The 23,692-nt window shown below is 35.1% G+C and overlaps 3 protein-coding genes across 4 annotated transcripts; 1 reads left to right on the top strand and 2 right to left on the bottom strand.

Annotated features, from left to right (window-relative positions):
* Window positions 1-3,718: 3,718 nt before the first annotated feature.
* LOC121239863 (THUMP domain-containing protein 1 homolog) lies at window positions 3,719-14,199 on the top strand. Of its 2 annotated transcripts, none has more exons than XM_041137213.1 (7): window positions 3,719-3,934; window positions 4,019-4,138; window positions 9,076-9,525; window positions 11,436-11,575; window positions 11,673-11,793; window positions 13,243-13,383; window positions 13,868-14,199. In XM_041137213.1, the coding sequence occupies exons 1-7, from the start codon at window positions 3,845-3,847 to the stop codon at window positions 13,949-13,951; spliced, it is 1,146 nt and encodes a 381-aa protein (XP_040993147.1). In that variant the 5' UTR covers window positions 3,719-3,844; the 3' UTR covers window positions 13,952-14,199. The 2 variants fall into 2 exon arrangements, with proteins under 2 accessions (XP_040993147.1, XP_040993148.1); XM_041137214.1 differs by having other exon boundaries at window positions 3,773-3,934; window positions 4,022-4,138.
* A 941-nt stretch (window positions 14,200-15,140) lies between these two features.
* LOC121239864 (ubiquitin-conjugating enzyme E2 20-like) lies at window positions 15,141-17,047 on the bottom strand. Its single transcript, XM_041137216.1, has 6 exons — window positions 16,649-17,047; window positions 16,285-16,312; window positions 15,863-16,090; window positions 15,667-15,730; window positions 15,513-15,572; window positions 15,141-15,392 (listed from the first exon to the last, which is right to left on the bottom strand). Exons 1-6 carry the CDS (start codon window positions 16,789-16,791, stop codon window positions 15,346-15,348), a joined length of 570 nt encoding a protein of 189 aa, XP_040993150.1. The 5' UTR covers window positions 16,792-17,047; the 3' UTR covers window positions 15,141-15,345.
* A 1,386-nt stretch (window positions 17,048-18,433) lies between these two features.
* On the bottom strand, window positions 18,434-23,073 carry LOC121238212 (the record flags this gene model as incomplete). Its single annotated transcript, XM_041135046.1, has 10 exons — window positions 18,434-18,909; window positions 20,173-20,304; window positions 20,386-20,419; window positions 20,504-20,772; window positions 21,144-21,205; window positions 21,562-21,652; window positions 22,429-22,514; window positions 22,627-22,674; window positions 22,789-22,873; window positions 23,025-23,073. Coding segments are annotated over 10 exons (1,047 nt in total), but the record flags the coding sequence as incomplete, so codon positions are not given.
* Window positions 23,074-23,692: the final 619 nt, after the last annotated feature.

Genomic DNA, 23,692 nt, shown 5'->3' with positions numbered 1-23,692 from the left:
CAGACTTTTAGATCAATATTTTTTTTATGAAGTAAAATTCTATGTATCACATCACCATCTTATTTTCATTCTATTATGTAAGATGTAGTATATTTATCACTATTAAATTTTAATTAAATGATTTATTATTATTTAATAGTGATAAATGTGTCACATCTTATATAGTAGGATTAAAGTGAAATAGTAGTATGGTGTATAACATTACTTGTCATAGTGGAAGAAGAAGAAGAAGAAGAAGAATAAGAAATGAATGAGAGCTAAAATGAAGAAGAAAATATGAAGTGGCGAAGAAGTAAAGGAGAAGTAATTAAGGTTCCAACTTCCAACCTGCTCTCACCCTCGCCCTTATTCTTGACCACATGCCATCACTGAATAGGAGAGCGGAATCTATAGATTAAAAAAATACACACAAATCCGTTACGAACTATCTCTCTAATTAATAGATTTAAACTCTAAAACTACAAATCTAAAGATGAATCTATAGATTAACAAAATACACACAAATCCAACCAAAAATGCATAGTTTTGAACCATATATTGGCCATTTGCGTGACATAATGAAGATTAGGAGAAAAGAGAGAGAAATGAGGAAGAAGAAGAGAAGAGAAGCAAGGGAAGAAGAAAATGATGTGTGGCGGTTTTGAAAAACAAAAATGAAGGAAAATTATAATATAGAGCTTTAAGTATATGTAATAAGTATCAAAGCGGGCGAGTGGGTACCCCGCTTACTACTTGGTTGCTTAGGTTAAAAAAGGAAGCTGTTATAGTGTCACTTTGTCTTGATCGCTCAAATTACTCTCGACGTGGCATGCCACGTCACACGTAGTTATTTAAAAAAAAAAAAAAAAGAAAAAGAAAGAGGAAACAAAACATGAAATCGAGCGGGAGGGAGGATTCTTTCGAAACCCTACCCTTCGTCTGCTCGCCTCCCTCCCTCCCTCCCTCATGTCACCACCCACCATGTATGGTGCCATGTTCAATGGTAATCTGGTTCCTGCAAAACCCCAAGTAAGAGAATAGATATTACTTGTGATTTCATTTGCCCTAGCATCCATCCGCTAGCCTACCTCCCTTCTTCCCTCATGTCGCCGACCACCATTTTCGGTGCAATCTCTTATGGAAACTTGGTTCCCACCTGGCTCCCCACTCTAAGTAAGATAATAGATATCTAATTAATCATAATTTTTGTAATTTTTATCTATCTCTGACACTCTTTTTATATCGAATAAGAAAGTTTTTTCTTCATCTCTACTAGCTAGCTATTACTAAGTTCACGTCTATTCACTTACTTAGGATTTCTATGCCTTTTCAGAAAATATTTTTCTTCATATGGTTTCAAAAACTCATTGTCTATGAAAATATTTTTCTTCCTCAATGAGTTCTAAAACTCCTTTATCGCACGACTATGCTTCCTCACTTGTGTATGTGTGTCTCGACCCCTTTGCCATCTCCAAAGAGTGTATCTCTCTCTCTTAAACTGAAAGTGGGCTTTTGGGCTTTAGGCTGAGTAAGCAGACCATTATCTTATCGCCCTCGGTTGTTATGGGACGAATGAATTGTCCAAAAGATGGGTGGGTGGTAATGTTTGAGTGCCCTACCGCCTTTGAAATTTGAATTAAATATGGCAGCTTGTGCTAGAAATCCTCCCCACTAGTTACTTGGAAAAAAAACGAAATAATTAAGCATCCGTTTGACAACACAATTGTTTTAAGATATTCTCATATATCTTTATTCCAAACATCACCCAAACACAATAATTTTTAATTTCAAATTTTAACTTTTTCATCTAATATTTACCTAATCATTACAATTTTTCAAAACTCTCGATCAAAATACAAAAAACAATATTATGCTTTCAAATTTTAAAATAAGAAATATATTAAAAAATTATATTCAAGCAATTTCTAACTTAATGATTTTTTATTCAACTTTTTTTCTCATTTTTCAAAATCTAATAAAACATTTTAATTCAAATTATTTCATTACTATTTACAGATATACTGGAAAATTTTAAATGAGTACTGCTACAACCATAAAGAAATTACATAAAAGTAATTTTACAAACTGACGTGATTTCATGTAATTTGTTATATCTACTTTACAATAAAAGTAATTTTATAATCTGACAAATCACATCATGTTATATTAATTTGTAGAATTAATTTTGTGTAATCTATTTGTGATTAGAGTATTTCCTATTTTAAATAGAAAATATTTTAGACACAAAGAGAATATACAAAAGTAAACCCACAAATTGATGTATCTTAATGTAGTACGTCAGATTGTAAAGTTACTTTTATTATAAAATAGATATAATAGATTATATAAAACTACGTCAATTTGTAGATTTATTTTGTGTAATCTCTTTTTAAATATCCAAATGTAACTAGAGCACTCACAATGGATTTTATAAAATACAAATTTCTGTAAAATATAAAGAAAGATAGCCTAGAGTCCCTTTCATTGGATCATCTATTCTATTTCTATTTTATATTCAGCTACAGTAAATCCTCTACATGTAGAGGTTACAGTTCATTCCTTTAAACAATTTTTTATTATTTCTCTCTCATTTCATCATCTTTCATTTTTATCTTATTTTAATTTTAACTTATCTCTCATCTACTATCTAGCACTCTATTTATAATCTCTTCGACTTTTACGCATGCAGAAGTTTCGATATTATTAATAATAAAAGTAAGTATTTTTTTATCGTTTTACTCTTTTTTTAAGTAATTTACAATATTACAGTATACATAAATAAATATTACAACTATCAAAATATATGATGTATAGAGAAATATTTGAAATATATAACGTGTAGAGAATATAATATTTGAAATAAATAAAAAAGATTAAAAAATATAATATTTAAATGATATAAATAAAAAATAGATAAGTTGATGTATGACGTATTGTAAAAGTCAGTATGTAAAATAAAAAAGTGAGTTTGGTGATGTATTTTAAATGATAGAATAAATAAGCTATTGTGAATGTTCTAAGGACTCCGGAGTAACGAATTGAGCGTGATGAATAGAGGTGTAAAAAAAATCAGGTGAATCAGTAAACCAGACCGAACCGATGGGTTTGGTCCAATGTCAAGTTTGGTTCGGTCCAATACCGGTTTTAAAAAAATAAAACTGGTCAAAATCTGTTCGGTTTTGATTTTTCTTTTTCTAAAACCGAAACCAAACCGGTTCATATATATATATATATATTATAATTTGTTATATTATATATAATTTATATATATAATATATAATTATATATAAAATAGTTTTGTATTATATAATAAATTACTAATATTATATCACTATATATTATAATATAGTATAATATATCACTATATTATATATTAAAATATATCACTGTAGTCTATAATATAATTATAATATATTATCACTATAGTATTATATATATTATATAATATATTAAAATCGGATCGGAATTGATAAAATCGGAAATATCGGTTTAGGAGGGTAATCAGTACGGAATCAGTTCTTGAAAATACAAAATCGGTATATACCGATTCGATCCCAAATTTTGTTCAAAACTAAACTAAATCGAACTGATTACACCCTAATAATGAATCTAATTATTCTTAATTGTGTTAGCCCTAAAGGCTAAAACTATCCTTAATTATTCTTCGAGCCCTGGAAAAGAACCTATACTGTTTTTTCCCCATTTTTTTATAATTTCACTCATAATTTGTAATTTTGAAAGTTTTAGACAAAATTAAAAAAAAAAGGGAAAGAAAAATGAAGCTTCAGAAGGAGCAGAACCGTATATGGAATTAGAAACCCTCCAAGTTCTTAACTAGTTTGAACTTTGCTCTCTCTCTCTCTCGATGACAGGGGACACCAAGTCGAAGTCGAACGGTGGTGGCAACAACGCCATCAAGGGCAAGAAGAGAAAGCAGCGCTATCTTCCCCACAACGTCTCTCTCTCTCTCTCTCTGATATTAACTGTGCAGTTTCTGTGAACTTGGTTTCACATACAATGATTTTTCTATGTGTTCCAGAAGCCAGTGAAGAGGAAGGGTTCGTACCCATTGCGGCCGGGAGTACAAGGTTTCTTCATTACCTGTGACGGAGGCCGGGAAAGCCAAGCCTCTCATGAAGCCGTCAACGTTATTGACTCTGTATATCCTTCTTTCTCTCTCTCTGTGTATGTGAGCTTTTAGTTTCTTATTGCTGTCTTGAATGACATGTTATTTTCAATTTTTTTGGTTTTTTGAAAAATAAAAGTTGGATCTTTAATCTTTAAATTCTTTGTGGGCATGTGTTTGTTTGTTATTAACGTCTGTGTCTTCATGCTTCCTCCTCCGGGTTCCAAAGGTTTTTTTCCCCATCATTTATGAACTTACATTAAAGTCACCTTAGTATTGACAGAAGTCTGGGATTGAATTAGATTGATATTTGGCCAAGTTACTTTTTGCAACATGAAAGTTATTGGAGGTGAAGTTAAACAAGATTAAAAGGGACAAAAAATTGGCCTAATTCGGTTGGCAATTTGGTTTTTCCTTTTTTTTTTTCTTTATTTTAGTGGAATATTTGGTCCAATAATTTAGGGAATCTGTTTAAGCATGTGCGAATATGGCTGAATATTTGAAAAAATGGAACAAATTTAACTTTAAAATTGGGAATTTAAGATATGTGCAAATTTCCACCCCACCACCTGCCCCCCGGGGGGGGGGGGGGGGTGGGGGGGGAATTTAAAGCATCAAGTACAGACTGAATCGTGGTTCACATCCCGCAGCATCTTGGCAATATGGGGCCTGTTATCTGAAACCTGGTGTATAAAAATCAAATAAAAAAAATCACTAGAGTATTCCCATCTAGCACCTCGAATTAAATTGAATCATTCATACTTTCAACCACCTTCAACTTGCTTTGGTACTTATTTGCTTAAGAAAAAATCTTTTTGCAGGAGCTTAGCCTTATTCTTTTGGTGCTCTCATTCTTTCCCTACCTTCAATTTATGACGTGTTTTCCTTATAACATGCTTTAACCATTTATTTGGGATTATCAGCTTGTAATTACTTTGTTATTTTTAAATGCCTTCTCGTCAACATATATACTTTTAACTCTTGCTTTCATATCTCTAGTGTTATGTTTCACTGCATCCTTGTATCGGTTGGTTATTTTTTGTACATGCATGCCAAGTAGCAGGCCTGATATGACCTATGATAGTTTGAAGGCTTTTATCAGTCGTAAAGTGTTAAACTTGATGGAAGCATTTTCTGCTTCAGTTGCTACTTCTCCTAGGAATTGTTTAATGTTTCTACATGACTTGGTATCTGTCCATTGGCCTCTTGCCCCTCCCCCCTCTTGCTTCTTTTCTCTAATGTTCACACAAACTGCATTTTGTTTTTAGATGAGTGAGTTTGGCACAAGGGACAGGTGGGAATTTGAAACTCAGTGACACTTCATGAGATGTGGTCCCTGGCCGATTGTGCGACCCTCTCATGAACAGCATGGGATTAACTCTTTTGGGCATCCTTAATTTTTTGTCTCATGACCTCATAATTTAACACGAAAATAATGATTAGGGCTAGGCACTTCCTAATGGACAAACTTCAGGAAAAAATAACTAATCCACGAGAACCATGTATTTTCTCACAACTCACTCTGCACCGTTCTTTGGAAAAGATAGGGAGATTCTCAATGATCTTTCCTTTAGAGCCAGAATTCTACATGCACCATAATTTCCTATAAGCCTGAAGGTACCCTAAATTTCCTGAATCATGAGCTAGCAGGGGACCGAGTTTGTTTGTTCTTTTTGTATTGGTTGGCAGTGCATTGGAAAGAAATCAAAATGAGATGGTGGAGCACCTGGTCAATCCTTCCCTTCTGCATTGAAACCATTTTGTGGAGCGCATAACTGAGAACCATCTTGTGGAAAAATTCCTTCAGATCAACGCTCTGGTTCATACCATGTGGCTATTGTTCACTCATTGAGTCTTTGCATTTATATGTGATTCACATTCCACCCAGGAGTTACTTATCTGAAAAAAAGAATCCAGCTAGAAGCTGTCCATCTATGCAAATGCTGTCCTTTTTATGATCAAATGCTTTTCTTTTCGCAATAACTGACACTTTAACCCAAAAGGAAAGATAAAGTTAGGTAGATGCTCCCCATCAAAGCTTATAAGATGTTTATCCTTCTAAGCTCCTTTTAGATTCTATGCTTAAAATTACTTATAAAAAAAAAAATTCTATGCTTAAAATTATCCTTGCTTTATAAGGTTTGAGCGGAAACTATTAATGGAAAATGTAGCAAATTCCAGTTGGTTATAGTATCTCCAAAGTGGAGAGGCTATATTTATCCCCAAAGTTGAGATGCTTTGGAGTGAATGACCTAATAACCTTGTAGAGATTATTAACCGCATCTCATTGGCCCTATTTTTATGAAAAGTATCTAGGATTTTTGTTCTGTTATAAGTAACAAATTAGATAAAGGAACATTATTTATGTTTTCTTTGGGTTATTTCTTCTCTTGTTTTGATGAACTACACTTTGAATATTCAATTTAAACAAAATGTTGATGAATGTTCCAGTGGAAGAGGCCTTTTGTAACACCCCTTCCCGTAGAGTAGGAGAGTTACGTACATTCATAACATAATGCCCGGTAAAGAGATTCGAAGTTATGAAAATACCTCATTTATTGAATCATCAACTAACTTAACATCACAGTCTTTCATAACATAAAGCCGAAACATAATGAAAAGGCATAACTAGTTCTATGTGGTGATCACTTATTCAAATCTTTTAATCATAAACTAAATCCTTGTGGAAATAACACTTATTCCAGTCCAAGTCTCTGAAACTAATATACTCTTGGCCTTCCAGCTCTGTGTCCACGCAATTAACATCTGAGATACTAAAACATAAAAGGAACAAATGAGTCGAAGACTCAGTAGTAGCCTATCATAATGTAAATTAATTTAGCTTTAGCAAAAACTTCAATGTTTCGCAACATATGCGGAATTAACAAAATCATGGAATTTCATGTAGCATGATGCATGAGTGCTGACCCTATGTATTTCCTATTAATCTTGCATGATTTGTTCATCTTGTCTTTCACTTATTTAGTGATCATTATTATCTGTGAGCATCGGTCCAACTGTCGTTGACACTAAATACATACCATAACATGAGATGAACCACGCTTGGGTCTGTGGCACCAAGCAACGTGTCATATCATGTAGTGATACACGCTTGGGTCCGTGATATCACTTAAAAAATAGAGTGAACTACGCTTGAGTCCATGGCACCGTGTAACGTGTCATATCATGTAGTGATACACGCTTGAGTCTGAGTATCACTAAAAATAGGGTGAACCACGCTTGAGTCCGGGTATCACTAAAAATAGGGTGAACCACGCTTGAGTCCGTGACACTGTGTAACGTGTCATATCATGTAGTGATACACGCTTAGGTCCGTGATATCCCTTAAAATAGGGTGAACCATGCTTGAGTCCGTGGCACTGTGTAACGTGTCATATCATGTAGTTATAAACGTTTGGGTCTGTGATATCACTTAAAATAGAGTGAACCACGTTTGAGTTTGTGGCACCACACATCAAAACCCATAACATGAGGCCCATTTAGAGTTTATTTATTATTCATGTGTTTCTTTACTTGCTTCCACAATGCATGTGAACATATTTGTCTTCGTGAATTTACATGACATGACATACTCTCGTGCATGGTATAACATATAACATGGCATATTATTGTTTATCTTATGTGATATAGCATAACATGATCTAAACTTTATATGAATATTACATGGCATACATGTGGTTATTATAAAGTATCATCCATTCTAACAACAATTCATATTAGCATGGTAGACAGAGTTTCATTCATTCACCATGTATCATTGTAAGTCATAAAGGTTCATGAAAATGGACTAACCTTTTACTGTCTTAGCGTAGCATAAGTTATGGTAAACCTCACATTTTCATAAAAGATGACAAACTAATATACCACACACATGAAGTTATGAGCATGCTACTTACCTCTTAGCTCTGTTTCTTGGTTCCCATGTTGTAGCGTGTTATCGAGAGAAGACTGTGGGTGGCAGTGGATCTGGGTGCTAGTCACGGCGGCACATCTGGAGGCTCCCTTGGAATAGTGGGGGTCCGACAGAACTTGGCTGGCCGGCAATTTCTGGGTTACCTAGTGGTGGTCCGACGTTCTTTGTGGTCAACGGTGGGTTGAGCAACAACACACGGTTGTTTTTATTATTCACGGTGGAGAGAGAAAATGACAGAGGGGTTTATGGGTCAATGCATGCAGTGGAGGAAGGAGGGCGTACTGTCAGCGTGCTCTGTGGTGGTTTCTGGCGAGGTGGTTGCTGTGAGGGCTGGTTTGCTGTATAGCAAACTTTGACTTCACTGGGTTCTAGCCATGGTTGTTCTTGGCATGAGGGAGGAATACTGTGAATAAAAAGAGAAGATTTAAGATAGGGTTTTGAAGCTTGAATTTGGCTACAAAGTAGGAAACTACTCCAACTAGGAAATAAACACTGAGAGGCATATGGGTGTGAAGGGTGGAAGAATCCCACTCAAATACAATCACTATCTCAAAACAGATCTTAAAAAAATAATAACATTACTAAAAATAATAATAATAATAACAATAATAATAATAATAATAATAATAATAACCTTAATTCTAAATCCTAATTTAGGACCCATATATTACACCATTAGTTACCTTTTTCTGCTCCTGGGGTTGCTGTATTACGTTGATTTGATTGTATGGGTCTCATGCACCACTTCTGGTTCCTGCCTGATTTTAAAAGTTCTGTTGCCTCGGTTTTTAATTTTCTCTCTTGTATGAAGTTTGAGAAAAATTATAGATAAAGCTCCTTTGTAGCATTAATGTCTATGTGTCTTTGATGAGGAGTATGACAAAACCCTTTGTGATGAGGTTTGTCATATGTGTCATGTATGCGTGTGATGCTGCTATTTGCATAGGGATGGATATAAATTTCTGAACCCTCACTTCCCTCTATCTATGAGGTGGAGTTAATTAACTATCCTCATGGTTTTCGCTTTTCATCTCAGTTTTATGAAGAGCTAGTCCATGGGAAGGATTCAGGTGTGAAGCTTGCTGAGTTACCCAATAAACCTTTAAATAAGAAGATTAAGTTCTCATATTCCGAGTCTTCTAGTAGTGGTGATGATGATGAGGAGGAGGAGGAGGATGAAGGCCAGATTATATCAGATACTTCTCAGAATGATTTAGCTAGTCATCCAAATGCAATAAATGAGGAGCCTGATCCTCATACAAAAGATGGCATGCACCATGAAAATCAGACAGAAGAAAAAGCTAATGGTATTGAGGCGGATGGTGACAAACATGAGAATCAACCAAAAGAAACTGAGGAGCCCCCAAAAAAGAAACAATGTCTAGAAACAGATGCATCTAAACATGTTATTTATGAAAAAGTGGAGGAGACGTCCATTGATAGGCTAATTGAGGCTGAACTCAAAGAGTTGGGAGATAAGAATAAGGTGAGTTAGCCTGCTAAACTTTGCAACTCGATTGATTTTAGTTTGAGTTGATTTTTAAATTTATCAGATTCAATGGCACCAAAGACAATCATGCGTAGGTGTTGCTCTTGTATATGTCCCATATACTTGGGCTATGCCTATTATCATCAATTAAATTTCTGTTTATTGGTAAAAAAATTTGTTCTCTTGGGGGGGGGGGGGGGGTGTCATTGATTTTAATGGGCTTCATGTTTATGACTTTCTATTTTAAACTCTAGTTAGGTACTTCTCATGCATACATCTTATGTACTTCCTTCTTTTCTTATGAATAAAACTTCTTGATTACCTATATAAAAAAAAAAATGGAAATTGCATCAATACCTGAAGGTTTTTAGAATTATTCTTTAACTTATTATTATTATTATTATTTTCATTTTGTTGAATATTTTTGTCACGCTTAATAATTTTCCTGGCATTTCTTCTAATTACTGTTCTTTAGCCTATTTTTCGGTTAGCTTTTGTTCATGTATCCTTATCTTTTCCATCTCTGTAGTCTAGTCGCTCTTTTTTTATAAGGAGATGTGCTTTTTCTGTATAGACTATGCTAATAATTTTTGGTTGCTCGTGCATTTAATCATTTCTTCCACGAGTGCAAATTTTGTAAAGTGCTAATGTGATGTTTCAATGTCTTACATGTGGTGTCTCGGGTTCGTGGTTGGTCTGGACTAAAAGCTTCAATCTCTTGCTGCTGTATGCATGCAAGTTTTTGTCTAAAAGATTTTTTTCAAGTTGTATCACATTTTAGCCTCATCTACCCATTTCTTCTGCAGTGCAAATTTGATTAAGTTTGCTACCGACATGTTTCAATGTCTTGTATGTTGTGTCTCTGGTCTATATGGACTAAAAATGCAATTTCATGCTGCTGTATGCATCTATTTATTTATTATCAAAGTTTATTATTATTATTAGAGTAGTATCACATTTTAACCACATTTCCAAATGGATCAATTGGGTAGGCAGAATTTAAAATCTGATTTACATTCCCCCCAAAAGTAAAGATTTATTGGATATTTTCATTTAGAGTAATGCTACATATAGTCGTAGAGTGTGAGCACCGTGCAATCGTTTTGAAAAAGAGTGGGATCTACTATTAAAAAATTAGTTTTTTTTTCAATGTGGTCCCGTATTTACTCACTTTTTTCAAATAGATTGCGTGGCGCTTGCGCACTTCACGACTGCAAATATCATTTCTCTTTCATTTATCCACACTGTTTCCTGAACTGGGTATCAGAATTGTTGTATCAATTCTGCTTCCCTCTAATTTATCTCAGAGGGCCTTCAATCACTGATGGTAATTAAACCACCTCTATTGAAATGGGGATAGGGGGAGGGGGGCTTCTATGCTTTGCTCGGTTCACATAGGAATTCCATAGGCTAGAGAAGGAAAGAGGGTGGAGACAAAATTTAATGCCACGACCAAATCAAACCATTATGGCATCTCAACTCAGAACTTATGTGGTACTCTTTTGGATCTAAATGTGAGGGAGATGTTTTGTTATTTTTCTTGAAATGATGTTATATCAAATCTTTGAATGCAAAATAATGATAGACTGACTTGCTGTGGCCAGTCTACCGAGTTTTTATAGCAATAGTTTTTCATTTTTTTAATAAATGTTCGTGACTCCTTGCCCTTTACAACAGCTGGGAATATACAAAATCAACCTTATCGCCATTGGTGGTTTCAAGTTGTTGGTGATCTGTAGTTTTTATTCACCCTTTGCAGGTTCTCATATCTTGAAGTATACTATATGTTCAAATCTTTAACTGCCCTTGCTGGTGGTGGCATATTGGCATTCTTCATTTTGTTCTGACTCAAAGGGCTTGTCTTTGACTTTATTTTTCTCTTGTACTGTCGATGAATTGTTATGCAGAGGCGCTTTGTCAAGCTTGATTCGGGATGTAATGGTGTTGTCTTCATTCAAATGCGGAAGATAGATGGAGACCCTGGTCCCAAAGATATTGTGCAGCACATAATGACATCTGCTGCATCAACAAGGAAACACATGTCGAGGTTCATTCCTTTCTTATCTGCTAAACTACACAAAGTACATGGACAGAAGAAATTCCACATTTGTGCCATCTAGCTGACATGCTTGTTTGGCTTATAGGTTCATCTTAAGGATGCTACCTATTGAAGTGGCATGCTATACTTCAGAGGAGGAAATTTCAAGAGCAATAAAACCTCTTGTGGCACAATATTTTCCAGTGGAAACTCAAAACCCACAGAAGGTAAATACTATTATACTATTAATCAATTCTACCATTCCTTATCTTACCTTTTGATAAACAGATTCCAAATGATTCTAATGCTGCCAAGGGATAACTATTCCATGAAACACCTTGTTGGACATTTTTGCAGAAGAGTGAACCAAGATTTTCAAATGAATTGTTTTTCGCAAACACTCTTTCATAAATGCAGCCAGAGCCAGAGGTGCACTGATTTCCGAGTTGTTTTCTAGTTTGTCATTAATGCTTGCAAGTTGGTTTTAGTTGTTTTGACTTTGAACTTAAAATGTGCCATCGGAAAAGAAAAGAGAAGAAAAGAAAAGAAAGAAAAATTAAAGAGAGATCTCGCATAAATAGATAAACTTACACTGAAGTGACTCTGGGCACAGTCCAAGCTTAGGACTGATACACAGTGACAAACCCACCTGACCAAATTCACAATTCTAGATTAAGGTTATTGCGGGTTGGGTTTCTGCATAAAATGTGGTTCAGTACCATGATATTTTATACTTAGGGATGGCGTGTAACACGACATGCTGTAAGTTCTAGATCCAGTTTGATATGTATGTTGCCACTTGTTTTGCTTTTGGAAACTGTTGTGGTGTGATTTGTTTATTTGTTGCAATCTAGTCATTTACATTCACGAAAGAAGAATGACTGACACAGCATTAATATGATCTTGAGATTCTTGACCTTCCATGTCACTGGTTCCTTGTTACAGTATATATCTATTGTGTGTGTTTGCATTTTTGTGTAAAATCCTAGGATTCTATGATTATTGGGTGCCTGAAAATCTGGGATGAGTTGATGATTCCATCCACTTTTGTTTCATTGGCCAGAGAAAAGAAGAAGAGGGGGGGGGGGGGGGGGGGGGGGGGGGGGGGGGTTTGCTGTTTAGCTATTTGGTGTCAGAGTTTTTAGAAAGGGATCAACGTACCAAATCCTTGTCTTTAAGCTGGGAACTCAAGCAAGTGTTATTGGGATGAGAGATAGCATCTAATGTAACTTGATGAGCTTAAAATACTTTTTTTTTTCTTATAAGTAAAGAGTATATTTTATTGATATGAAAATGGGCATAGCCCAAGTACACTGGAAGTATACACCTAGTTAGGAACTACAAGAGTGTAAAATACTTTTATATCTATCAGTTTTTAACTTGGGAGTATGTAACTGGATGAAGATCAGAGTCTTATTTTTTTTTATAAGTATGAAGATCACAGTCTTAATTCAGATTCATCAGGTCTAGTTATTTCTTCTGCCCTACTCACCCTTTTCATCTCTTCCAAAACCGAAGGAAAAGAAATGGACTAAGCAATTGAACCACCAGGCCTTTTTGACCATTTTGCATCCTTGTATATATTTGCAAAAATCACATTCCTTGGCCACAGCAGACAATACAAGCTACAATCCTGTTTTATGTATTTACTTGGAGTGTATCTTCTCTATATGCAGTTTGCAGTACTGTTTGAAGCTCGTGCAAATAGTGGTATTGATAGGATGAAGATCATAAATGCAGTTGCAAAATCCGTTCCTGGACCGCATAAAGTTGATCTTAACAATCCTGACAAAACCATTGTAGTTGAAATTATCAAGGTAAGAGAACTCTCCTTATCTTGTTGTGTTGAGTTTGAATCTTATTTTGTTGATCCTGTTCCATGATAAATAACGACACTCCCTAGCTGTAAGAGTTTTGGAGAACTTTGGGATTTTGACTCGTTCAATCATTTGTTTACTTTGAGCAAGAACTCTCTCTCTCTCTCTCTAAAATCTCATATCATCTTTATTCATTTTTCTTTCATGTACCCTGAAACTTTAGTAGTTATCCAAGGGTTAGTCTAGTAGAAATTAATATGCTACTGTATATAGCTAATTCTCTAGCTCTCTTGTCAAAAAAAAAAAAAAAAGAATTCTCTAGCTCAGCATCGACTTCATTTCACTACCTACCCTGTACTTACAAATCATTTATCAAGTTTTGACGTGAAAGCATTTTTACTTGTTGGATGTCTGTTATTAAGTAAGCCTTTATTGACCATGATAAATTTGATAATATTTTTCCCTATTGTTTTCATTTTGTCAGACCGTGTGCTTAATTGGGGTTGTTGAACAGTACAAGGGATTGGCTAAGTACAACCTGAGGCAGCTCACATCACCCAAACCTTAGCCATGCTAACTTTTTATTTGTAATGGGAACTGTTAACATTTGATATGTTGGTTTTCCATGTGGATCCAGGATTCAGGATCCTCTGAGACACCATGATTCTCCATGCTGAGTTGTTATTATGAATCTAACTTGTGTTGAAGTACACACTCTCTCTCTCCCCCCGAGGCAAAAGGTTCCTTAATCTCACTTGCTGACTTGCAAGACACTTTTGATAGACCATTTCACTGACTCTAATTGCTGACTCTGAATTGCTGTTCGTTGTGTTCCTATTTTACGCAAAAATTATCCTCCTGGAGGATTAACGAAATAATCTTTTCTTCCTGCATCAATTAGGGGAAGAAAATCAGAAATATCCATTCATTGGGAAAGGTGCACTCCCAAATTTTTGGAAGGAACATTTTATAATTTTGTATCAATTTATACAGTTCACACACAAATTACACAATGAAGAAATTCGCCACTCTTTCGAGACCAGCCCCCTCATTTTCAACAGAGGTTTTTTGTCTCTGGCCGCCATTTAGATCAACAAAATACTTATACACTTGGGTAACACATCTAGGAAAGATTCCATGCACTTGCTCGTGTTTTGGATCTTGCTATTTTGCTTGGACAACAAATTTCCGCTCTTTCTTTCACCCCTTCTTATCTTTAAGCCATGAGAAGAGACTAAGTACTTATTTTGCTCGTGTAAGTACTTATTTTTAAGCCTCCAATTCAATTCCATTGTTTTTTACACCTCGGTTTTCACAAAAGAACCGGTACAAAAGGAGAACACTATATTCGGTTTGTCAAAATCATATCTTATACAAAGAAAATATACCAAACGAGATTGTTGTTTAGGATTTCTAGTTGCACCGCCAATATCAACCATCATCCGAACAACACTTCATAAAGCCTGTGTTAGGGATTTCACTGCCGCAGCGGCCCAGTTATAAGATATGAAAAGGGAAATAAAGTCACGAATATGAACTTCTCAAAGAAAGCAAGTCACTGTAGTTTTCCTCAACAGTGACCGAATGGAATTTATATGTTCATTGCCTGGCATTTTTTTTTCCCAGCACATTCCATTGAAAAAGAGAAGAAATTCGAAAAATGGTTCTGGAAAAATTCATCTATCCAGAGAATATTTGCTTTGTCACAGAGAGAGAGAGAGAGAGAGAGAGAGAGAGAGAGAGAGAGAGAGCAACAATTGTCTAATTGACGTTCATTTATTACAAAGGACCATGATTTTCCGACAGTATTAAAGAAGAAAGGAATGTAACACAACACACAGGAAGAAGAAAATAAAAAATGGGGAAAAAATTCAGTCCGTCTCATCTTCCAAAAAGAAAGAACATTAATTAAAGAAAGCTCATATAAACTCTTCGGCTGTGAAACTGCTACAACCCATGAAACTACGCAGTTGGAGGCTTGTACAACTTCTCCACCATCTTCCTATATTCTGTAAAAGACAGAGGAGGCATTTGTCAGACACTTTTCAGTAAACAAGTTTTTTTTTTTTTTTTTCCAAAGGAAAAGGAACCAAGTTATGCATGTGGAAGAAAAGTAAATATGTAATCACCTTCTTGATTACTCCAGAGCTGTGCTGCTTGGGTATTTAGAGGTGAGCTAATGTTTGGTTCTGAATTTCACAGAGGAAAGAAAAAAGATTAATGCCGGATTACTGGAAAAAAATGGTTATTACTTGAAACACAGCAAAAAGAGAAAATAAATACCTCCAAGCAAACTTTGGATAGATAACAAGATGGTTCTCACATCATAAGCAGATGACCATTTATCCTACACATAAACATTATTCAACCTTACATGAAAAATGGTGGCCAAAAAACTGCTTGAAAAATTCAACTTAACGACTGGAAGAAGCTCCCCCCCCCCAAAAAAAAAAAAAAAAAATTGATTAAGAGAAAGTACCTGAAGAATATCCAAGCAAATATTTCCAAATACATCAACGTTGGGATGGAAGCAGCCGCTCTCGAACTTGACCTTTGGGGGCTTAAATGGGTAGTCATTAGGAAACAAAAAGGAGAGTTTGTATTCTGTTCCTTCAAACACTGTATCTTTGCTTCCGGTAATTGTTCCTTTCCAGCAGAATATATTGTCGTCTTCAGGGAAGGCAGAAATCCCAGATTCACCACTCATCTAAATTTAAGTTATAAACCAAGAAAGTTAATTTTAAAACCCCAGATCACCAGAATAATTTGTAGATTGCTGATTAAAAAAAGAGGGAGATTAAAGAAAATTCTGAAAATTTAAAACGTGTTATACTTTGTCCCCAGTAACTAAAGAAAACAGACAATCCATTCTTGAAGAAAAAACTATGGCATGGTTCTTACCATTAAGGCCATCAATTCAGATTGCAACCTGTTTCAGTAACATAGAAAACCGAATTAGAGACCCTACAAATCCCCAAGAAAGATCAAATATTCAACATCAATATGAGAGAAAATAAAGAAATAAAAGATCAATACCCTAAATAACCTATCTAGCTTTCTAAGAAGCCTTTCGACGAGAAGATCATGCAGATAAACCCAATATACATGCAAACGCAGAAACAAATAACCAATTCAAGAACTCAAAAACTCACAACGAAAAAAAGATAAAAAGTAAAAGAACCCAAACCCTTAAGGAGCCATCTAGCCTATCATATCAATCTTCAACCATCACAGGAACAGCGTGACAACAGAAAAGGAGATTTACCTTTTGAGAACAGACTGGGAATCAACACTCTTTGCGGGAGGATGGGGCTGTTTCGGTGGCGCCGCTGCAGCGGTCACCGTAGTATTAATACCAATGTCTTGGTAGCCTTGAGCACTTTCAGTGAACCCATTAATTGTCGCCATAGATCCTACTTGTTATTATTGTTTCCTGGGTTCCAAAATAAAAACAGAGGGGCACTGAGAGATTGAGAACCAAACAGTGGGCTTTGTAGAGCGAGTAAGAGAGAAAATAGAAGAAAGAAGAAGAGAAAGAACTGGGGTTTTCCCTTCTTCTTCTCCTACTGATTACGGAGAGACGAACAGAGAGTTTTTACTGTTTTAGAGAAAGAGAGTAAGATTTGGGGAGCGTAGGGGCTAGAAGGTTTGGGGTTTAAAAAGGTGTGGGAGAGTGGTGACTTATAGGCCCGGTCGGCGAATTCAAATTTGTTTCGAACGTTACAACAATGGCAGGGGTAGACTCGGGAGTTCGAATTTTCAACTACAACGGCTAGTTTTCTCAGTTTAACGTTGCGGCGGGTATGTCTTACGACTAACATGCGCAGAATCCGTAATTCAATCCCAGCTCCTGTTTTCTAAAATATTTATGAAAACTATTATATATGTATTAAGATGCCACTTCTATGTTAATAATATTAAGAAAAATTTTATACACCACACTATCATCCTACTTTCAACTTACTATGATACTATGATGAAGTAACATTGCCCATCAATCTTTATATTTATTTTTTAAAAAAATAAAATATCATCCAACAGTGATAAACATGTCACATCTTACATAATGAGATGAAAGTAGAATGTGAATGTGGTGTATAGAACTACTCATTTCTTTATAACTTATCCCAAACCATTTTTGCCATATCAACTGTTTTCTCATGTCACACTAATGTTTGAAAGGTGTAACATTAATTTTTAATTTTTATTGACATGAAATTTGTTAATATTACCACTGAAATCATATTGTAATGCTGTTGTACTTAAGGTGAGAGATACATAAAATGATTTCAATTTATTGATCATTCAATATTATACAAATGATTAAATTGCACTTTATTTATTTATTTCTCTCCATTTTAAAAGATTAAAAAATGATAAATATATAAACCGTGATTTATATTTCATATGACTCTGAAAGATTTTAAATCCTTCTATTCAAGCCAACTTCCTTCATGGTTGGTTACCATGATGATGTTGATATGTTGATGTTGAAATTTGTTATTATTTTATGCTGTGCAAGTTAGAGCTTTTGGTTTTTTGAACTAGTTAGAGGTTTGACCATGAGTGCAATAGCCACAAAGAGATTACACAAAATAACCTAACACAACAATGTGATTTCATATTATTAGTTAGATCTATTTTGTAATAAAAATAACTTTATAATCTAATAAACTGCATCAAATTCGTCAATTTGTGAGATTACTTTTGTATAATCTCTTTGTGGCTAAAACATTTTCCTTCCGAGTAGTGATAGAATTACTACCCATTTACTACTTATAGTGTATTTAAACTTTTTTATTTTTTTATCATTTTCTTTTAAGTATTTTTTTAACACCCTTAATCATTAAGAAAAATTAAAAAAAATATATAAGTTTACTAATAATCACTTCCTTAACCACTAAGTAAAAAAAAAAAAAAATCAAATAAAAAAAGAGTAGTAAATAGATAGTAAGAGGGTAGTAACCTTATCATTATCCTTTCGAACCCAAACGCCACATAATACAGAAAAAACCGTTATATTCTGGTGGAAGCCCAACAAAGAAAGAACTTGCATAAACCTCACTGAATACATTCTAAATTCTTTTTAACTCAAGAAAATCATACTGCTAATCAAGGTATCCACGGATCATCATAGTATTTACATTAGAAGATCTCTCAGTTTATATCAAATCGCTCAGTTCCCTGGTCTAATGTACAAACACAATTAGATTAGCCCATAAAAACGTCTGCTCCCACAGCCACAGCCACAGCCATCAATTTGCAAAAGACTTGCAGAAAGTCAGATTGACAGTAACAGCAACAGCAACCTAAACTGCACTTGTGAAGAGGATCGTTAGTGATGCAGCTTGATAACACGGGATACTCTTTCAAAGAAGATTGGACACATGCTTGTGCTGAAGATAATGACCTCCCTCATCCATTCTGGTGCTATTCTCTCAAATGTTCCCAATGATAAGACACGGTACAGAAGTTCTGCTCCCTTTCCAGATGGTTTGTCGATCCATGTTAGACTGAATGAGTACCCTGACATAACCATGATTAAAAAGGTCGTGTTTATTATGCAGTAACTGACCCATGGAAATCTTGAAGCCAAAACTCAATTCCACTTAAGTACCCAAATTAAGCATAATTTGCCTATGAGAAACAGACAGATCAGAAAGCAGTGTATGCCGATATCTGCTGCAGAAACTTAAACTGTGGAGGTTTTAGAGGCTCAATTAGACAAGCAAACAAACCTTTTTGAGGTCTAACCAAGCAGGACTCAGGTATGATAAGATAACAAATAGATACACCAATATGAAGATTACTATTCTTAACATAGGTTTTATCTTATTATACACCCGACTTGAAACTCCAATGATTTTGCAAGATCAACGATTTTTTTTCTAGAATATTACTTGCTGAAAAGAAAGGTTAAGGCCCTGACCCTGACAACCAAGTAAAAATAAAAAAGAAAGAAGAGAACGAAAGGAGAAGAGAACTTTGTATTTTGCATTTGAGAATTCTTAATTGGCATATGGCTGGCCCTTTGGGTGTCTTGGTGATACAAACAAAGAGAAGACGAATTTCAATCACATCCCCCTAGGGACTTGTGTTGAGACCCAGAGCCATTGTTGCCTCTTTTCTTTGTCCTCTTCTTAGATCGTTGACTTGGGGAAAGTTGGGTTAAGTATTTATCCAGGGATTTGGGGATAAGACAAGAATTTATAACAGTAAAGCTGTCCATTTTTATTTATTTTGTTTCATCCGTCATCGTGATACTAGTCAAAGAGACACTTGCAGGTTTGCCTCTAGTCTCAGATTGCAAAAGGAGCCCTAAAGACAGAATTGAACTCCAACAAATAAAAATAAAGCTAAACAAAAAGATAAAATTCCGATCTTGGCTCTTTCAAAAGGTTAGGGATGGGTATGGTTGCAGCGAGGGTGGGTCTAATTATAAACAGAGAACATATCGGGAGGTGAGAGAGTGGCGGTGCAATTTGCCAGCAGGGAAGCAGTAATACCACTTGTGAAGCTGTTCTTAGGGTGGAAAATAAACTTGAGAAAAATTTAACTCCGCTTTTCAGTAAGTAAGATGAAATCTGGAAAAACAAACTTGAAAACTTTGAAAAACACGTGAATAACACCATTTTGGATGTGGATGCAAGTGCTGCAATCAATGAAATCTAAAAACATGACCACTAGATTGTCGAAATGAAAACTTTAGGGACCAAATGGACTTCTGTAGTACCTGTATAGCTTTGGCTAAACTACAACTAAAAATATAATTCCAGATTGATGAATTACCACTTGATTGATGTAGGGCAGAAATAGACATTCCCTCAGTTTGATTAACAACAGATAGTTTCATGTCCACCAAATACTCAACAAAAGCTTGAAACAAGCAGTATGCAGAGCCACATTCATTCAGACCACCACCTAAAAAACAATGTAGTACATAAAATAAACCAATAACAAAGCACCAAGGAAAATATCAGAGAATTCATTTCCAACACCAACCTGATGTATCAATTGTTCTTCTACAGCATTCCGGCTGAGTGGGTACACTAAAATGGTCAGAAGAAAAGGCTAAAACCAATAATTGCTACCCAAAAATATATATGATTAACTTATATACCTGCTGAACATTTACAAAAACACTACTGGACACAGTTTCCTTGGATAAGTTTTTCTCAGATTCTCTTTGCATGGCATCATCCTCCTGATTCTCAGAGCCAAACATCCTGCTACGTTTTCTTGATGAGCTATTGGACACTTCCGATATAACGTGTGCATCTCTAGGCACGATTAGTTGTCCATTATCATTTCTGCCATCCTTCGGAGTGCAAACAATGTCCTCCTGTTGTAGCTTCCGAAGCTTCTCTACTTCTTCAGAAAGAACTTTATCTGCCATAAATTTAGCATCTCAATGATGGAAGGTAATTGACCAACATTGGCAGAACAGGAGGGAATTGATTGGTAATATAACAAAGACATTACAAACTACCAACAATTAGGATTTACAACTAAATATTTATTACTCTCCAAATTAGTCACATCAAAGTGGTACTTTGGTAGAACATATCAAACAGATTAACTGGCTAAATTTGGTCAAGTACCCATATAAGTTCCAAATAACAACAAAATAGAGAGGAAAAAAGAAAAAATAAACGTATTTATAAGGGTAGATTCCATGATACAGGTGCTAACACCGCTGAGCTAGTAAGATAGTATAAGAGTTAACAAGCAGCATAAATTAACCAGTGTGTATGTCTTACTCTTCTGGTTCTCTTCCACTAAACATTTTTGGTACTCAGAAAACTGTTCATCTTTGGTGGACCTGAAAATGGATGTAACATATGTTTTAGACTGTTATTGCTATACATACTAAATATATTTAAAATTGAATATGAGCAAACTATAATTGTAAATGCAAATTCAAATGTCTGCATTATGCCTTATATATTATGTTATCTATATCTGAATTCTGAAACCTTTAATTGCTGTAATATTCAGCCCAACTATAAAGAGCTGGAATCATCCAAAATTTGTATATATATAATTATATATACACAAGTTTCTCCAAATTTACAGTTATTAAGGCTCCACCAAAAGTTGAACAAGTGGTACTCAACAATGAGGGGGGAAAACCATATTAAGTAAAGCAAAAAGTTAGTGGAAGGTAAAAAAGCATGCCTAATAGAGGCTACTTCACTTCTCAAGTCATCAACCTGAGCACGCAATTGGTCATTTTCATTTTTCAAGTGTTGGATCAGCTCCTCTGCAGCTGCAACAGGTGAGGAAAAAAGAAGCGTCAAACTGATGAAAACTATGATTAGCTCCAATTAAGCTTAGCAGGGTTCTCTATGCTTGAGTGAAAATAAAAACTACACTTCATATAAGGTTGTTATGCTCAATCCAATACCAAGGTCTGGCTCAAAAAATATTCCCTAAGTTAACAGAAAACTTAGGAGCAAGGCACAGTTTTATTGAAAGATTGATCAAATTAAAGGGCAAAAGAACAACACTACTAGAAACGGTTTCAAACAACCATGTCAGTTATAAACTTCAATTTTCAGGGAGATGAGATTCCAAACTAAGTGGTTTAATGGAAAAGGCCTGTATGCCCATCCCAAGTAGTTGGGATTTATGGCTTATAAAAAAAAAAAAAAAAGTTGGGATTTATGGACGACTGATGATATTACTCAGAGATTTTCATTTATGCTTTTACAGAGCCACCAGGCCTGAATAACCAAGGACCCACAAAAATATTCCTGAAAATCTTTGAAACATGGATCTCTGCAGGCTAGGGTTGGCCAAAAGGGGCCTTTAACCCGTTGCGGAGATCGGGTTGAGCCCTACTCCAAGGCACCAAGCATAAATAAGGGATCTGAATTCAGTTAATTTCAAACACAATTTAAAAAGATCAGAAAAACTCTTGACTCCCGGCTGCCACATATCACAGCACAATCACACCAGTACACTTGAGGTGACTCGTAAAAGAAAAAAAAAATCCATACAAGTAGACATAATACACACGAAGTACAGATGGGAAAATGATACCATTCACATAAGTCACAAACTTTACTTCTTGATCTTTACCAAGCTTCTCCAACTCGGGCCATTTTTTCTTCTGCAAAAAATAATCTCAGACGAAACATAGCATCATTGAAATATAAATGTACATTAAGAAAATAAAGTGTCACATTAAATAATTTAAGTAATCCAAAGGAATAGAAGAACAGTAAAGAGCAGAGATACCTTGAGTTTGGTGTACTTATCGTAAAGCTTCGAATACAAAGCTTCCATCTGCCAAAAAAAGTATTCTTGAAATTATAAATCCAGATAAGAATTACTGATTTCCGTGCGGAATAATAACTATCAAAGAAAAATTAACTTTAATTCACAGAAAAATAAGAATACCTGAATTTGCAGCAACCAACAAACGCCCAGAGACCCAAAATCTCAAATACAATCGGAGCCGTGACCCTGTTGGACTGCCGAGAAACTGGAGAAAGGGGGAAAAGAAAGAAAGAAAATTGTTCATCTTTTTGGTTTCGGTAACTTACATGGGAACTTTCTCGCCAAATGTAAAAGAGAAATGGTAAACAAACCCTAGAAATTCAAAGCGAAATGGTAAACTGAATAAGACTACTTACTCCGTATCTGCGGGGAGAGTGAGCCGACAAAACTCAGGAAAGTGGAGTTTCACAGAGAGAGAGAGAGAGAGAGAGAGAGAGAGAGAGTATGGAGGTTTGACGTTCAGTGAGCTTCAAACTTTTTTTTTTCCGAAAGTCTGGTAGCTTCAAACTTGTAAACGAGTGGCAGAGGGATACAGCATTTTGGGGGTTTCAAATTCGAAATTAAACGAAGGTAGTGGTCGGGTCTGAATCGACCCCCTTTTAAGATCCGGATTCAGGAGTTTATCATTTCAGACCCGGTTTGCAAGATCCGCTTTCGAAATTAAACTAATAATTCAATTTCAATGCTTTTTGAAAGGTTCTCACGTTTGGTTATCAAAATTTTGAGAATTATGAGAAAGAATTTTGAAAAAATGTTTTTATTGGGTATTATGAAAATGGATAAGAAAAATGATAAGTTAATTGTAGATGTTTTGTATTTGCAATTGTGAAAGTAGGTTTGTAGATTTGAATAGGTGCTTTGATAAGTTTTTCTTGAGATTTTTTTTAAAATTTGTTTATTGTTTTTAATGAAGACCTAGGCAGATGATTACATTGATTAGTAAAAATGTTTTCTTTTTTTGAAATTGATTTTTTTTTTCCAGATTTCAAAGGTATTTGGATTTGATTTGGGGAAAATTTTGAAA

This window comes from Juglans microcarpa x Juglans regia, chromosome 7D (genome assembly GCF_004785595.1).
Source record: "Juglans microcarpa x Juglans regia isolate MS1-56 chromosome 7D, Jm3101_v1.0, whole genome shotgun sequence".
Lineage (NCBI taxonomy): Eukaryota > Viridiplantae > Streptophyta > Magnoliopsida > Fagales > Juglandaceae > Juglans > Juglans microcarpa x Juglans regia.
Note: the sequence above shows the minus strand (reverse complement) of the source record. Positions and strands in the feature narration are given on the sequence as shown.

Bases quoted from the DNA above. Each gene is read 5' to 3' on its own strand.
- LOC121239864 (XM_041137216.1), bottom strand. From the start codon at position 16,791: ATGGCGACAATTAATGGGTTCACTGAAAGTGCTCAAGGCTACCAAGAC. The intron at 16,091-16,284 runs GTAAGAACCATG...ACTTAAATTTAG, and splicing joins CTGAATTGATGGCCTTAATG to ATGAGTGGTGAATCTGGGAT. The intron at 15,731-15,862 runs GTACTTTCTCTT...GTTTATGTGTAG, and splicing joins TTTGCTTGGATATTCTTCAG to GATAAATGGTCATCTGCTTA.
- LOC121239863 (XM_041137213.1), top strand. From the start codon at position 3,845: ATGACAGGGGACACCAAGTCGAAGTCGAACGGTGGTGGCAACAACGCC. The intron at 11,576-11,672 runs GTTCATTCCTTT...TTTGGCTTATAG, and splicing joins ACAAGGAAACACATGTCGAG to GTTCATCTTAAGGATGCTAC. The intron at 13,384-13,867 runs GTAAGAGAACTC...TCATTTTGTCAG, and splicing joins TTGTAGTTGAAATTATCAAG to ACCGTGTGCTTAATTGGGGT.